We start from the raw sequence: 17,417 nt of genomic DNA, 5'->3' as shown, positions 1-17,417 counted from the left end.
ATAGGCTACTAAGTTTTAACCTCCTACATGCATAAGATATACTTGAGGGATGCCATCTTGGAACATCTCAATAGAAGTAAGGGCTTTTTTTTTTTCACAGGCCAATAAATCGTTCAGATTCCTGTATCCAGCAGGGATCTGAATGATAATTATCATTCAGTGTAAATGCATGCCCGACTGAACAACGAATGAATGAAATCTCGTTTGTTGTACAGTTTCTGCATGCATAAAACTGAACGACAGATCAGCCCAAGTAAACAGGCAGTCGTTCACTTATGAATGACTGCCTGTTTACTGTGAGTGGAGATGGGCCGGAATGATCCGTGGCCCACTTTGCCTCCATTCACAGGAACAATTATCGCTGGGACTACCTGTCAGGTATCTGCGCCCGACAGGTCATCTCGTGTAATGGCCCATTTACAAAGGAATTTGAACGAATGGCCTCCATGCCGGCAGTGCTCCGAGCGATGCTGCCGCTACTCGCTCCTGTGTAATGGTACAGAAGCGGGCATCACTGGAACGAGCTGTTGAGCATCATTTGACAGGCAGCTCGTCCCATGTAAATGAAGCATAAGAGGGTCCCAAGCCCAGACTGGACCTGGGTAAGGCTGTGGATGTTGGGTATCCATACTTTCATTGGTGTTTTAAGACTCTGGCGCTTAAAATATTCAGACATAAAAAGAGGATATTGGGACTAGAAGAAAACATGTGAAACTGGGAAAAGGATCAGTGATTAAAAACAGAAGACGTTATTAATGATAAATCCTTAGATTGGGTCACAGTCACAAGTCGGATGTCACAAGTGTCAGTACAAGGACTTCTAATTAATATATTAATGACCTGTAGGGGGCCTACAGAACAAAATATACATATTTGCAGATTCTAAGCTCTGTTAAGTAATCAACACAAAGACGGCTAATGTAACATTACAGAGGGATTTAGGGAAGCTGGGGTGGAGAAACGGTAAATCAAGTTTAATGTGGATAAATAGAAGGTGATGTACTTGGGTAGAGGAGTAAGTTGTAGAATTATATATTAACTAGTAAATCTGCCACTGAAATAGACTTGGGGGTACTGATGGGTACAAAACTTTAGAAATCAGCACCAGGCAGCTGCTGCCAAGGCAAATAAAATCATGAGATGTATTAAAAGAATCATAGATTCCCATGAAAGGAACATAGTTTTGCCTCTATGCAAATCACCAGTCAGACCACAAAGGGAATATTGTGTACAATCTTGAACTACAGCAACAACCAAGGAAATTAGGGGGATAGGCAGATTGGAACATCAAGACAAAAGTTATGAAACTTGTTTTTAGGGTCAATCTAATTAAAATCTACAGTAAAAATATCTGCTGACCTCATAACTTTTTTATTTTTTTGTTGATGGTGTTGTGTGAGGGCTTGATTTTTGCGGGACAACCTACAGTTTCTATTGGCATCATGTTGGAAAATATATATATAAAAAGTTTTGATCGTCTTTTTACAAATACTTTCTTGGAGACAGGGTGATCAACAAAATGCAATTTTGGCATTGTTTTTTTTTCCCTGATGTATCTACCATACAGCATAAATATATTTTAGTAGAGTGTTAAAAAGGGGAAAAGAGGAGGTTCCAACTTCTAATTTGTATTTTTTGTAATAATTTAAAAAAAAACTTTATTTAACTTTATTCAAAAATTATTTTTTTTAAGCCCATATGGACTTTATTGGGGGTTATCTGATCCTTACACAATATACTGCAATACTTTAGTATTGCATTTATTATATTCCTGCACACATTGTATTAAGAAATAGCTTTGAAAGCAAAACTAGTGCACGTATTGCGGGTACTGGTGTATCTTATCTCCACTGGAACTGTGGGTGGAGACAAGAGTTTGTCCTGCAGGAGTAAATAGGAACACCCACAGGTGCTGATTGGCCAAGTAGCAGACCCCTCGTTGCTCCTGTCAGTGTCTCTAGCACTGATACTTGTTGCCTCCCAGCTTCTAAGTTTTCCGTGGCCTATTGTGACTGTCCCAGGCGTCCTCCCAGTGTGTGCCGCTGTCAGGCTCCTCCCCTAACCTGTTTCTGTCGGCGGTGTTCTGCTTCTCTCCTCCCTGCTGCGCCACACTGCTTGTCTCCCACTGTAAGTGTCCACAGCGGCTGGGCATCAGCAGTTGCACATATGGTTGCACTGCTGCAGCTGCGCTCCTGCTGCCGCTGCATATGCTGTATCCTCAGCATAGTGGCCGACCAGCATAGCAGGTGGCTTTAGCTGCTGTAACTGTAGACTCACCCTAATACTACCTCTAACCCTAACCTTATGCCTAAGCCTAACCATAAAACACTAAGGATAACCGTAACCCTAACCCTAACCACCGGTACTAGGGGACGTTGCGTAGGTGTTCTCTGTCACTGTGCTGCCTAACCCATGTCTCCACCCACACTTCCAGTGGAGACAAGATACACCAGTATCCGTATTGCGTATTCGATTCATTGAGATGGGATGTTGATCCAGGGTATTTTTCTGACTGTGATACTGGAATCAGGAAGAAATTGGCAACTGGTATGCACCTCATGAAGTTTTGTTTTTGCTTTCTTCTGGATCAACACGGTAGTATTATAAGTTGAACTTGACGGACCTGCATCTATTTTCAACCTCATCAACTATGTAACTGTAAGTAATCACAAGATACAGTTTAACTTAATTTAATATGTTATTCAGCATTTCATAAGCAAAGACAATGTTATCCCTCACCTGACATTTGATACCAGCCTGACTGCATGGACATGCTTCTGGATCACAGAAGAGTCGACAGTCGCACCCACACTCTTCTCTAGAGAGACGGATGGCTCTAAGTTCCTGCTTTTCTTCAGCATCTATGCGATGGACACCAGCGGCTCGGAGCAGGGCTCTACGCCTCTTTGTTGGTAATGGTTGAAGGAAGAAGTAGTCATCCACTTCAACATTGTCTACATCTATATCTTCATCGGAAACGTCCTCCAAGGTCAGGCCTTCAGCTTCTTCTGATTCTACTGTACCATTTTTTGTCAACTGAAAATGAAGAAAATACCAATCAATAAGGGAAATAGTGACCAAAAAGAGAGCATTAAAAATAAACATAGCTGTACTTCAGAGTTTGTTAATCCCTAATATATACTCACATATCTGATGCCAAACCTGCGGCCATAGGCCTTGGGGATGTAGTACTAAACGTTCAAAGTATAAGAAAGGTGGAGAAACAACAGTATTAAGGGTCACATAATGTTTACACATAGGGTTGCAAAATAGCAAGTGTTGGCTGTTTCCGGAAAGTCCCATTAACTTGTATGCAGAGAGGAGCACGTATGCATGGCCTTACTCCCATAAATCATCTTCTGAATACCCCTTTAAACTGCAATACATGGTGCATGACAGCTACACCTAGAACTTACCTTAATGGCTGATCCAACAATCTTTTGTAAATAGGTAGGGAGTCTCATAGGCTGCATTCACATGTTTACACTGCCATCTATTGGAAGGCAGCATTCTTTCAAGCCAAAGTTAGACTCTTTATACAAGCCTTGTAACACTCCATGCACAGACAGCTGTCTCAGGGTATTTGCCCTTCATCAGTGTACAGTAGGAGTCTGGCTTTGCTAGTTAGAGGCATGGGACAGGGGGTGAGAAACACTTTTATTTTCTCCTTGGGGAGAGCACCTAGAAGGTGAGTGAGGAGACCCCTTCATGCTTCTCTGGGTAATATGCAAATAAGCGAGATGGAATAATATCTCCCCAGTGCCACCTATTGGAAGACTCCTATTGTACACTGATGAAGGGCAAATACCCTGAAACAGCTATCTGTGCATGGAGTCTGGCTTTGCTTTTAATTCCCAGTCATTGTTACAAGGCTTGTATAAAGAGTCTAACTTTGGCTTGAAGGAATACTGCCTTCCAATAAGTGACACTGTGGAGGTTTCATTCCATCTCCCTTATTTAGTAGTTAAAAACGCATAAAAAAAGCTTTTGCTTTGTTTTCGATGCGGCTACCGTTTTCAATTTTGTGTATGCTGTAAAAAGTGGTGCATTTCTGGAGTACCCTTATGTATGTGGGTCTTTTTGCATTAAGTAACTTTGGCATAAAAAGTAGTCACCGTAGAAGTATGTAAACATAAAATAACTACCGTATTACACCAATATATATATATTATTTTTTGACACTTTATATCCACTGTGAAATATAAAAAGATACGAATTTACAACCTTCCTACAAAACCAAGCATGGCCTCAATGGGTCCAAGATATTTAAAAGGTGTAGCTTACAGGAAGGGCGCTCATAACAGGAGGCAGGTCTGCAATACACAGACTATAATTCTCTGCAGGAGGTTTCATCATGCTGGCCCTAGGGAATGAAGTGAACATAAGAGGTGCATGATGCAAGTGTAATGCTCAACAAGTATAGGGAACCTGTGGCCATGACAAGGCAGAAGTAGCGGCACAAGGATCAACCATGTCTACAGGTACAAGTCTTAATGAAAATGTTTTCACCTAGACTATTCGCAAGACTGCACTTTCAGTGTGGAGATGGACTCTGACCACACATTCATCCATAGAACATTGCCATCCAGCGAATAAATTGTGTGAAGGGTATATTTGTCCACTTACATAAAGGATCACACTCAACCTATGACCTCCATCAGGGACAATTACTATGGCTTTATACCAAAATACTAGCGTAGAAAGTTGCAGAATTTGGTGTAAAGCCCACTTGCGCAAAAAGTTTGTGACTTTTTTGCCCTCTGAGCGAGCCTCGTCATTTTGGTGAATAGTGGTTGGAGTTTGTCGGGAGGGGCTATGGCCACCTTGGGCCAACATATTTTTGCATAACTTTTAACAGAAGCTGGTGTAAATTATGCCAGTGATGTATGACTGGTCAGACCGGTGTACATTTCTGCGTTGGCACTCTTCATATATTAGGTGCACTGTGCGCTAGGGGAAATTATACTAAGACCGGTGTTGGAAATGCCAGTCGTAGTAAATTTTTCCCCATGTGTTATGAAGAGAAACTCCCACTAAACCCTGTATTACATTGGGCTGCTTCCCATATATTATCACTTGTATTGCCAATGCTCACCAATAGCAAGGGAACCAGAAAACCATGAATGGTGCCACCCCAAAATTATAATTTTTTTTTTAAGTTTTAGAAAACAAGCAGACTTAACAACACCTGGTGAAAATTGTTGCGTGGTATCTGCTATTCACTCAATGGTCTTTTCCAGTATTGCTCAACAGTCACCTTGATGGAAGTCTTAGACTATGTTCACATGGAACAGATTTGCACCAGATTTTCAGTCTTTGCTCTCTGCATGAAAAATCCACAGCATTTACAGTCTGAGGACAATCTAACGCTCCTCTATGTGTGAACATATGTTATTCCTCAGTTCCTCTGAAGTAACCACGACTTCATAAAATTCTCTGTGCGAACAATATGTAAACACCTGTACCAAATTTACTCAACCAAAGCCAGGTATATCAGCTAGTCTAATATAAAAAAGGCTACAGGCGGTTTATTGTACCACACTTTGACCCCATTGCGTGACCTTTGGTGGATGATTCTGGTGTCATTAGATTTGTGACATCCTCACCACCACCGTAAAATCATAAAATTTGAGTTTGATACATTGAGTGACTGTCAGGCTAGTTCGAAGTTCCTATGTTAAGTCTAGCGGTGCTTTTGTGCGTTAGCCAACAGCACCGCTAGGGAGAGTCAAGAGCTGCTAAGTGATGTTCATATCAAGTGCTTACCAGATTGACTGTTGCCATGTCCCCAAAACGTGGCAGAGCAAACGTGGATGGCGAACGGGTCAAGGGGTACGCTCAGATGGAAGTTGGTAAACTGAAAATGTACTGTAGCTTATCCTGAAGTCATTGCCAATTAATATAATCAGTTCTTCAAACATTTACAACCATCTCAAACATTTTTGAACATCGGGTCAATCTAGTTACTTTTAACTGGACTAAAAAAAAAAAAACCCCAAAAAATAACAATAAACTAAAATGGATTTTTCGGAACCTATTTATTGATGACCCAAGCCCTAGGATAGCTCCAAGAATATCAGATCTGTGAAGGACTGACTTCTGACATCCTTGCCGATCAACGGTTTGAATAGGCAGCAATGCTTGAGAAAATGCTTCAACCTCTTTCTCAATCTGTGACAACACGCTCACAGGTCACAAGGCATTTGTGCAGCATAGTCCCATTCAAGTGAATGTGGCCGAGTTGCAATACCAAGCCCAGCAGCTATGCAATGTATAGTACTGTGCGCCGGTTTACAATCTGAAGTATGCTCACATACTATCAAAAATCACTAAACTTCCACTGAAATCACGTACACAATCCATGAGTGCCCAGAACTGGACACAGTAATCCAAATGAGTTCTGACCAAAGAAGAAAAAAGGGGGATAATTACTTCATGTGATCTTGTATGCTTTTCTAAATACTTCCCAGAATTGTGTTTGCATTTTTTTTGCTGGTTGGTCCACCACCAGTGACATAGCTGTTGAAGTGCAGACCAAGTTACAGGAGCTTACATATACGTGAAGTTATGTAATTTGACAGCGGAGGCACGTGAGCATACTATGGATCACAAAAAGTTACACACACAAAGAAGATCATGGTAACGTAATGAATCTCAGACAACCACTTTACATGCTAAGATGATCTATCTAGACCTATCTTATGATCAGTTGAGGCTCTCTTGTTAACTACAACTTGGACATGTGGATGCCATCTAGGAGTGTATCATGTCCATGGTACAGCCTATCAATGCACTAGGAAATATGTCATCACCTGGGTACAATCATACCAAGCAGCATTGTTTTCTCCCTTTTCAGAGCAGGTAGAATTGATGAATAGCTAGTGACATACCTTCATCTTTCTTGTGTGAAGTTTCTCCTCCTTTAGGTGCTCACGCAGTATTTCTCGATGCGTCACCTCTTGTTCCTGGGCAAACTCACAGAGTGTGTACTTTCGTACAGAGTTGTGGTGTTGCGCCATTCCCAAGGAGCTACCACCCTGACTTGGCACACTGGTGAATCCTTGGCGACGTGAGAAGTAATAGACAGTGACCTGGTCAAAACGGACGTTCTTTTGTCTCAGAAGTTTCTGCCGCTTCAGGATGGATGTTGCTGAAATAAATTTTAAAAAACCTATTTAAAAGACCAATTTTTATGTACTAAAATAAAGTATAAGAATGCCGAACGTCAACAACTCCTGTCAAACGGATGACAATATGAGCTATAACTTTAAGAATCAGACATTAGAGCTACAGTATATTCGAATCAGCGGTATTAGTGTATCTTGACGCCACCAGAATTTCCTGGTAGAGTCAAGATTGACAGGGGGTGACGCCCCCTCAACGTGATTGGCTGCAGTGCTTTTTATTGGTGAGGCCTGCAAGGGCACTAAAGTTATGTAGAGAAAGCATAGAGGGGTTGCTGCCGCTGCTTTCGCACAGCTTCAGGTGGAAGTGTGCGAGAGTGTCAGCTTTTCTTGACAACTCAGCGGGGGAGCGGGCGTCACCTGTCACAGAGGTGGCCAGCATCTTCTGAGGTTTATTCGGTAGAGGGGCCTTCAGGGGTCACAGAGGCGGCCACTCTCACCCACCAGAGAGGCAGCCAATGTATTTGGAGCTGTCACTGGGGGAGCGGCCATCACCCAGCAGAGAGGGCAGTATGGAGGACTCAGGGGACGGACAAGCAGGGAGCCGTGAGGTTCCGGCCAAGGGGGAGCCCACCGGCAGGGAGCACGCAGCCGCTGGGCCGTAAAGAGGACTCGGGGGACGGACGGCAGGGAGCCATGAGGCGCCGGCCAAGGGGGCCACTGAGAGGGAGCACGCAGCTGGCAGGCCATACGGAGGACTTAGGGGATGAATGGCAGGGAATGTGTAAGCATGCCGGAAATTACGTCCGGCTCGCAGCACACACAGGCAGCAGCACACTGTGGATTTATTTGTGCGTGCCTTGCATGCAGAAATCAATCCACAGTGTGCTGCTAGGACCGTACAACATTGACCCTATCGGAAGCTAGGGATGTGAGACCTAGCTTCCGGTGGTGTCAAGGTACAATAATATCCGCATCAGCATCTTAGAAAGTGATGTGCACTGTTTTCTATGGGAATACCATGTAGAAGAATGAAGTACATGGAGACAGAAGGAGGGAAGGATCAGGAAAAGAAGCTTAGGTAATATTAATGGGGTTGTCTCAGAACAGGCTTTTATAACACATATTTACAATACGGTTGACCAACAACTACAATAGCTTGCCCAAGTCAAACGGAGCAGTCAGGAAACCAAAGACGGCAGATTTTAGCGAGATCAGCTCCGTCCAATGTGTATGATGGTGTGCTGACTCTTCTCTAACAATAGATCTCACGGGAAAGAATTGTCAAGCAGGCTCAATTTCAACATCCCCATTCCTTTTGCTCTCAGGAGAGATAGGCCACTGCCGAAAGTATCTGGTGGCAGTATTTTCCCCTCTCCCCATTCAGAGCACATGCATGCTTGGCCAAGTTGAGCATGTATCTGTATGGAGGGATCAGGAAAAATAGCTGTTGAGCGAAGGAGCATTTGGCCTACACCTATCTAAAGTGTATGGCCTGCCTTTACGGCACAGACGTTTCGTTGCCACTTTGTTTTAGCAATCTTCAGAGGTGACAGCTGATGGCCTTACAGCAATTGGACGTTAATTGCCTATTCTAGTAATATTTCATCAATATCTATCCCGAGACCGCACCTTTAAGATATTTTGCTATAGCCCTCAAATTAGTGTAAGAACTTCCTATTCCAAATACAGGAAGAAGGGAAAAAGTTTTATTCTTTAATGTGGGTTAACATTGTCTACCAGGACAAGACACTGATGACCTAAGAGGACAGCAGTGCATCCTGGAAAACATCTCTACATCAACAAAAAGCCAATTGTACCAAATGGCACCCCTGAGAATAACTTACGGATAAGTTCAGTGGTGGTAGGAGCATTAATGCTGTCACAGCTTTCGGCACTGTCGCTGTTTGAGATCTCATCATCGGAATCTTTTGATGTAGAAATTGGCGAGCCAGGATCTACTTCTTCAAACTTTCTTTTCAGGCTTCTGCTCGTCACAGCATCCATTTGTTTCAGGGTTGCCTAACGGAAAGCAAAAACACATATAATAAACACTAAACATAACCGTTCAGAATGTAATGCCAGTACACCGTATGGCTAAATACACACTTTACAGGTCTATTTTCTGACTTTTTGTTTTTTTTAAGCCACCTAATCTGTAGTTAACTAGGCAACGTTGCCAAGGTACCTTTACAAATTAGCGCTATGTCAACATCATGCTAGGCATCGCAGCAGACGCTTAAAATAAAGCAATCTTATCAAGCTTGTCGGCAAATTGCACTTAACAACCAGTGCGCATAATATTTGGAAACGGTAGGCACATTATGGATTACCTGTTATATGTACGAACTTGCTAGCAGTTCAGTAAAGTCTTAGTAATGCATACGAGAGACAAGAGGTGGGCGAGATGAAGCCACCTTATGGGTCCACCTCAGTCCTCCTTTATCAATTAGACATAATAACAAAGTATCTGCAACTTGCCTAGAGTTTTTTGTATATGGTCTAGACCACTGTTTCCCAACTCCATTCCTCAGGGCACCCCAACAGGTCCTGTTTTCAGGATATCCTATAGTAAGAACACCTGTGGCAATGTCTGAGGCATTGACAAAAATCCCATCACCAGGGCAATGCTGGGGAAATCCTGAAAACATGACCTGTTGGGGGTCCCTGAGGACTGGAGTTGAGAGACACTGGTCTATAGTTTTGCAGGACATACAATCTAACAGCGCCTTCACACGGGCGTATTTGCGCATGCAAAATCTGAACGCGCAACACACAGACCTCTTAATTAGACAATTCGCACCCTGGCCAACATTACCTGTGCCTGCCCCTTATGGGATTACCATTTTCAAACAAAACGTGACCACATTATTTCCTAACGGCATATTTCTAGGTACTACAAAAATGGGCACTATATTGGTCTTGGGTACCAAATCAGTGACACGTGAAAAATGGGCACCCATATACCAATCCTGGGTAGCAATTCTCTAGAGTAAACTAATGGGTATCATTAATGGTGAAAGAAAAGATGTGAACATTCCAAATTCTCACAGTAAGGGCTTATTCAGACGTGCGTATATCGCCGATATAGGCTGTCCCTCCCACTCACCGACTCTCTGCTTCTCTCCTCCCCTCCGAGCGGTTTGCAATGGAAATGGGCGGGCAGAGCAAAGCCTCCGCCACTCTTCTTGTCCATAGCAAGCAATGTGACTGGGCGGGACAGAGCTAAGCTTAGCTCCGCCCCTGCCCGCCCACTCCCATTGCAAACGCAGGAGTGAAGGAGAGAGGCAAAGAGCCAGTGAGGAGGAGGGAAGGGGGAGTGCTTAGATGGAAGCGTATATAGGCCGGCCATAAAAGCGCTGACCGATATACGCTCGTGGGAATAAGCCCTAAGGCTGGGGTCACACGGGACGCATTCCCAGCGGAAATCTTGCAGTTTTGCCACAGCAAAAAAACATGAGATTACCACAGGATAAGAGCAGCTTCAATACCCGCCGCATGTTTTTCCGTTGCGGCCGGCTCCTCCATAAAGAGCAAGGCCGCAACGGAGAAAAAAAAAAGGAATGGACATGCCGCGGTCGGGAATCCACGCCGCAGCGTCAGCTAATGCCGACTATTGCCGCAACAGATTGTCCACCCCGTGTGAATGAGATTTTTAACAAATCTTGTCCACATGGTTGGCCGATCCCGGGATTAGCTGCCGTAGGCGGATTTGCCGCAACGATACTCCGTGGCAAATCCGCCCTGTGTAAACCCAGCCTTAAGGCGCCATTTTTCTTTCCAATGCCACAGCTCGAGTATAGAAAATTTCCTCCAAATAAAATATCTTTGCAACAAACAGGTCAGCCATGGGAAAGTATTCCAGCACTGCGCTCTTATGAAAGAAAATGAAAATCTGTCTTTGTTGACCGTAGCAACCAATCACAGCACAGCTTTCATTTCATTTGCTGCCGAGGTAAAATGAAAGCTGCTCTGTGATTGGATGCAATGGGCAACACTAGTTTTCATGAGTGTGGGGTGCTTGGCTAATTTCCCATGGCCGACCCTATACTTCAGATCCAAGGTAGGTAACAAATCATCCCCACTATGGTCTGACACACTGTAGGACAAACTGACCAGTTAAACCCAGTACTGGTACCAAAGATGGTGCATGAAATGTACTATAACATACGGTATACAGACAATACACTGAACCTCAAATAATGTTTAGATTTGATTTATCATTAAACTTTCCATCTGAAAACATTAGTTTGGCGCCATCTCCATAACGTGCACTTTTTTCACATTACCGTTCAGATCCAAGATGGCATCATCAATGCAGCATGCTGCGTTATTCTGGCCAGCAAAAATGAGAAAAAACCCTGATGAACCCCATCAGGCCTCCTCCACACAAGCGTATGCGCATTTGCGCGCCTCAGCGCGACGTATTTGCACACTGGAAGATGCTGTTGCATGCTTATTGGCTTAATTTAATGTACTTTTCTCGCACCCATGGCACGTTCATTTGCATGCGGCAAACAAAGACACTCCCCATTAAAATGGCTAAGTTAGTCTGAGTTCCGGATGCGTTCCTCTTCAAGTGGAATACCGCAGTGTATCATGCATCCCCTTGTGTATCGCTTACACACTTATGCCCCCCCATCCCCACTAATTAACCACTATGGGGACCTTTGGAGCGCAAATGGAAAATAGAGCATGCTGCAGGGTTGTTTGTTTTTTTCTTCGTTTTTTTTTTTGCGCAACTGGAATGCGCAGGAAAATGCATGCATTTGAAACCTCCATTTAAATTAATGGGTTCTATTTTTTGTGTATTGTGCGCACAAATACGCCTGTGTGAAGGGGGCCTTAAAGTCGACGTGATCCATCAGACAACGGATTTCTAATGGAAGCCATGGCGCTAGTATGACCAGAATATACCATCAGTAACGGTGTACCTAATTAGAAACATTCCTGTATGTATATACAGATATTCGTCATATTAGATTATAGAGTAATTTATAGCGCATATAGCTTCTTCCATTTCCCCAATACAAGGAGAGTCGCAGTCATCTCTGCTCGGTTCATTGCCTCTATCTGCCCGTGTTATTCCATTTCCTGCGCCGCAGATGCTCGCCTGTAACGCACCTCCCCATCCAGTCATTGCGCTTGGTTGCCAGGGCAACAGTCTTCCGTTTGTAAAGGCAGAATTCAGAGAGGGAGCCGGGCCGGCCGTGACAGCAGCAGCTCTGCGAGCATTCTGTGAATTAGGAATATCTAGAATACATTAGGCTGAGAATCGCAAACATGAAGAACGGCTCATCTAATGTACAGACCGCTTCTACAACCCCAACAGATTACTAGACCGCAATCCCAAACACATTCTTGCTGGTTTGTGTGGGCAAACACAGAATATTCTATATAGATATTAGAGAGAGAGATAAAAAGTATCTATATCCAACTTGGTCAAATTTTTCCTTTTCTCAGAAGATAAAGCGCATTATTTTCTATACTACTAATTTAAAGCGGCTGCATTCACACCAGCGTTGCGTATCCCGCACAATCTCCATGTCTGCGTTTCATCTTTTTCTCCCTATTTGGTCCCTATATGTAAAAAAATGGAAGCCTAGAAGAAAAGGAATCAAATGAAAGAGAACTGTAAAAAATGAAACCATACGGAAATAAATGGCGGAAAAAAAACAGAAGCTTTGCCTGTCTGTAGGTAGCCTAAAAATGTTTTAACCCTTTCCAATTTGTATTCTGGTTTTCCTAGGGGGCTTACTCATTTTCTGCCGTTATACAACGGCGCTATCTGCTGGCTAAAGCCAGTACTGCATGAGGTGACACGTTGGATAGGCTCCGACAGCAGAGAGGCTGGCAATATACACTAAGAGAACCCCGACGGACGTCTTCCAACATCGGAGCGGTACAGCCTTAAATCATAATGTCTTCAGAGGTCAGACAGTGGATTGGAAAGGGTTAATGATGCATTAACAGCCTGACTGCCACACTAGAAAAATAAAACAATATTTTCCTCGGGCCCACGGTGTCTGACTGGGAAAATAGAATAGAAAAAGCTTCTAACACAAAAATATTCTAATTCAATAATAAAAAATAAAAAAAATTAGTTTTCTGTGCATTATTGAGTTGTTTGCACTCACGCAGCTCTAAAGATAAAGAAAAGTGTGTGTTATATATGCTTCATAAGGTAAAAAACCTTGTATATGGCTCCAGCTATGAATCTTTATTAGAATATAGCCATACTTTCACATAAAAATTATTCTGATCTGTTTTAATTTAAACAATGTAATGTGAGACTTTAGTAATTCATACGCATTAGAGTTGAGCGAACGTACTCTGTCGAGCTTGATGCTCGTTCGAGTATTAGCGTACTCCATGGTGCTCGTTACTTGAGAGAACCTAGGGAAAAAAAAAAAAAGCTCGGCACCCGGCGTCCCACATACAAAAATGCTCGAGTCTCCCATTGTAGTCAATGGGGTTCGTTACTCGAGTAGAGCTCTCGAATTTTACGAAAAGCTCGACTCGAATAACGCAGACCCGAGCATTTGGGTGCTCGCTCATCTCTAATATGCATACATTGGAATATTGCTTTGTTTTCTGTATTGAAAATATTGTCAAAAATTCTATAAAAATTGTTTAAAAAAATATATATATTTTTTTTTATTTTTTCTTTACTTTTTAAAGCACTTTCTTCTGCACACGAGCGAAAAAGTGATTTTCCGCTCACGGAGAAAAAATTGCAGCATGCTCTATTTTTGTAGTCAATGGAAGCCGTCCAACAAGCGGCCTTCTGTGATTGACATGGTGGAAAGGTTGCGGATTCCGCGTCGTTGCTAGGCGATGCCGCGGGAAAAGGAGGTGCTTTAAAAAAATCTGTATTGCACATGTCCAACGATGAGCCATGCAGACCATCTGCAGACCTAATGACAGGACACCGGCCGGGCACAGGGTCGGATTCCGCATGCGGGAGCGGAATCTGACCCAGTCGTGTAATCTGACCTAGTCATGTGCAGTCCAGCCTCTCTTGGAAGCAATTTTTTTTTTAACCAATCTCCATCTCTTGCTGGGAGGAACATCCTTTCACTGTCAGTGACTTGAAATGAGCATATATCTCCTTGGTAGATTTCCCCCAAAAAATTTTCAATGCTGCAGACAGGGACGTCTCAATATACCTGAGGCGGGCTTAGAGCCAGATATGTGCTCAGCAACACGTAGTTGTAATTTACATGATGTCCATCTGACATATTGCTCCCAACAGATCGTACATTCAATAACATAAATGACATGAGTAGTGTTACCATTTACAATTGAATTCATCTAAGAGAGTCTGGCATTTTGTACCAAAAAAAAACAACTTGTTTTAATAAAGAGCAAAGACCACATCTTGATTGGGCACCTCTGAAACAACCTTTAGCCATGAGCCAGTTATGAGATGCCAAAGTAGTATTGTTGTAATTAGTCTAGGAGCCATCATGTTGCCTATTGTACGGGTTTTCGTGGCGACAAATGTGATATCTGACTGGATAATTTGGGTGAGGGAATCATCCAGCATAAGAATATGTAGATATTTAAAAAAAATCCATACTAAAACCAGTAGAAAAAAAATAAAGAAAAATGAGCTGCAATATCAGGGTGTCCGGAGTCACCTGTGTCAAACGATTGGATTGTGCCAAATGGGCATATCTGGTTTTTGGTGCTGCTATATTTTTGGCCCCATTAATGATCCCACTTCGGTAACCACAATGGCGCAACCCATCAGAAATAACATAACACTCTTGATTCTAGTCTTTTTCCAATAAACATGTCCTTTTGGCTCCTACCGGGAGATTTTTAACCACATGATGGGGGGGTGGTAACTCTGTAAGTACTGAGTTATTGCCGGAGGAGGCTTCCTATACAGTTTACTATTAATTTTATTTAAAAATGGGTCTCCAATAAAAAAAGACCTCAAGAAAAGAGACAGAATATGTTACTGAATAGTAAGAGACACCAAAAGGATTTTTGAAATAGAAAAAAAATCAGAAACCAAACTGGTGGAATCCTACAGGATAAGGAAAAGGTCGTCTATATATCTCCCATACCAATGGATCTTCTGCAGAAACTGGTTATGGGAGGCATATAGACCAGACTCCTCCTATAGCGACATACAGATTAGTGACAGACGGGGAGAACGATAAGTTCATGGGGTAACCACAAGCCTAATTTTTTTTAGCAAACATAGAAAATTGCGAGAAACAAAAATAATGTAACTCTTTTAGATCATCTGAATAGTTGTCATAAGGATCCAGATATCATCGGAGGGCATTATTGGCTCCATTGTGTGGAATAAGTGTATAAAAAGAGAGGAAACATCTATGGTAATTAAGAATAGTGAGCAGACCATTCTAAATTATCGAAAACCTGCAAAAGGGCCTTGGCCGGGAATTCTGGTTGCCAATGGTAGCCAGAAGATCAAGCATATACTGAGCTATTACTAGCCATAATTGGGGAGGAGGAAAGAGGTTTTTATGAATTTCGGGCAATGCATAAAAAATATAGGGCAGACTAGAGAGTCTACTAACAAATATCATAGTTTCTGGTCTATTATCTCTGAGGACAAAGCTTCCTGTTGCAACTTGGATAGAGCAATTTGGAATGTTTCGGTTGGATGAATATTAAGAGACCGGTATTTGGAGGTGTAAGATGGCAATATAAGTACTTCACGTTCATATAAAGCTTTGTCGAGTATCACAATAGAGCCGCTCTTATCTGCAGGCTGGACTATAATACGAGGATTGAGAGCAATATCTTCCAGTGCTTTCCTTGGGTTTAGTCATCTATTATGTACCATATTCTTACATCTGGAGTATAAATTGGGAAGTTCTTTTGCCATTTGAATATGAAGAGCCGATAACTGAAGTTCTTGACTGGAGAGGACAAAAATCCAGATTGGATATTTTTTATTAATGGTTGTAGAAAACTCATCAATTTACAAAATGAGCCCATTTCTCTTGTGGATGTAAGCTGGATTAGTTAATTGTTCTTCAAACGTCATTTCCAAAAGGAATAGCTTGTTGTCCAGCGCTACTCAAACAACTAACTTGATCCGCAGTAATGGGAATAACTGGAGTATTTCCTATAGCAGGAATGTCGGGAAAATGTTTCTTCACAGTCAATAGTTGTATAACTGTATTGACACCTTCGATCATCTGACACAGGTTCATATTACAGGTGGGTGCAAGATTGGGATCCTTTGAAAGAACAGATAACTGTGCAGAATTCAAAATGGGTCGGTGATAAATAGACAACCGGCGCCAAATATACATAGCATTAGTCTGATAGTCAGCTGTGTCTCGTTCACATTTGGATTTTTTGATAAAAGTAACATGAACCTCTATTTTTGAGATTATCTTGGTATAATTGTAGTGAAGATCAAGTTTCCTGGATGACTGAATGAAGAGGTTTAAGTTTCTCATGTTCAGACGAGATGATCAGCGGCATCAAATCAAGTGAACACGTACAAAGTAATATTCCACTGAACCAAAAAAAATATTCAGAATATTCCAATGTGGGAGTCTTTTTGATTCGGAAGCCACATGGTTCTAAAGTAGTAACATCCCATCAAATACACAACTGCTGTGTCGTCTGTTTTGCTGGGTATATATCTGGCTCTAATCCCTCCTGCGGGGTATTGGGACGTTCCCTTTCTGCAGTATCCAGACATTTTTGGCAAATCCACCATGGAGATATATCATCATTTCAAGTCACTGGCATTGAATGGGTGTTCCACCCAGAAAGAGATGGAGATTGGTTTAAAAAAAATTGCTTTCAAGAGAAGCTTATTGAATCATGCGGTTAAAAATCAGATTTCCACATTGTTTTAAATTTAGATCTGACCTTATGTTTATATAATGTTTTTGTTTTTCATGTGTTTCATTTCCTCATTAATTCATTAGTAGGAGTGGTCATGCTATCATGTCATGTGACCTTAAAATTGCTTCTTGTACAGTCTATATGCTAGGATTAAGGCTTAGTTTTTGGCCGAATCGCGGGGGTCCCTGCTCGCACATGTGCACATTTTTAACTTTTAATGGATATACTCTAATAAAGATTCATTTTTTTATGAGAAGAGCAGGAGCTATATACGTTGTTTTATGCATATTACATTCATGAGGAACCGGCTTGGTGTTATATTCCATGCACCCCCTTACTGGAGGTTAAAACCAGATTTTTGGTGAGCTGTATTTTACTTTTTCACCGTTTACATGTGCTTCATAAAGCCTCGTATTCACGAGTTAAATACAACTCACGCGGTAG

General features: G+C 42.2%; 1 protein-coding gene across 3 annotated transcripts in view; it reads right to left on the bottom strand.

Annotated features, from left to right (window-relative positions):
* The window catches only part of CSRNP2 (cysteine and serine rich nuclear protein 2), a 54,935-nt gene that overhangs the window by 10,573 nt on the left and 26,945 nt on the right, over window positions 1-17,417 (bottom strand). For 2 of the 3 annotated variants that reach the window (XM_066584378.1, XM_066584377.1), the window contains exons 2-4: window positions 8,972-9,146; window positions 6,891-7,150; window positions 2,740-3,036 (exon numbers count right to left, since the gene is read on the bottom strand). In XM_066584378.1, coding sequence (XP_066440475.1) covers window positions 2,740-3,036; window positions 6,891-7,150; window positions 8,972-9,131 — 717 coding nt within the window. In that variant the 5' untranslated portion in view covers window positions 9,132-9,146. Of the gene's footprint in view, window positions 1-2,739; window positions 3,037-6,890; window positions 7,151-8,971; window positions 9,147-12,248; window positions 12,281-17,417 lie in introns of those variants that run through there. The other variant, XM_066584379.1, reaches the window with a different exon arrangement.

The sequence above is a fragment of the Eleutherodactylus coqui genome, chromosome 1 (assembly GCF_035609145.1).
Source record: "Eleutherodactylus coqui strain aEleCoq1 chromosome 1, aEleCoq1.hap1, whole genome shotgun sequence".
NCBI classification, from domain to species: Eukaryota; Metazoa; Chordata; class Amphibia; order Anura; family Eleutherodactylidae; genus Eleutherodactylus; species Eleutherodactylus coqui.
Note: the sequence above shows the minus strand (reverse complement) of the source record. Positions and strands in the feature narration are given on the sequence as shown.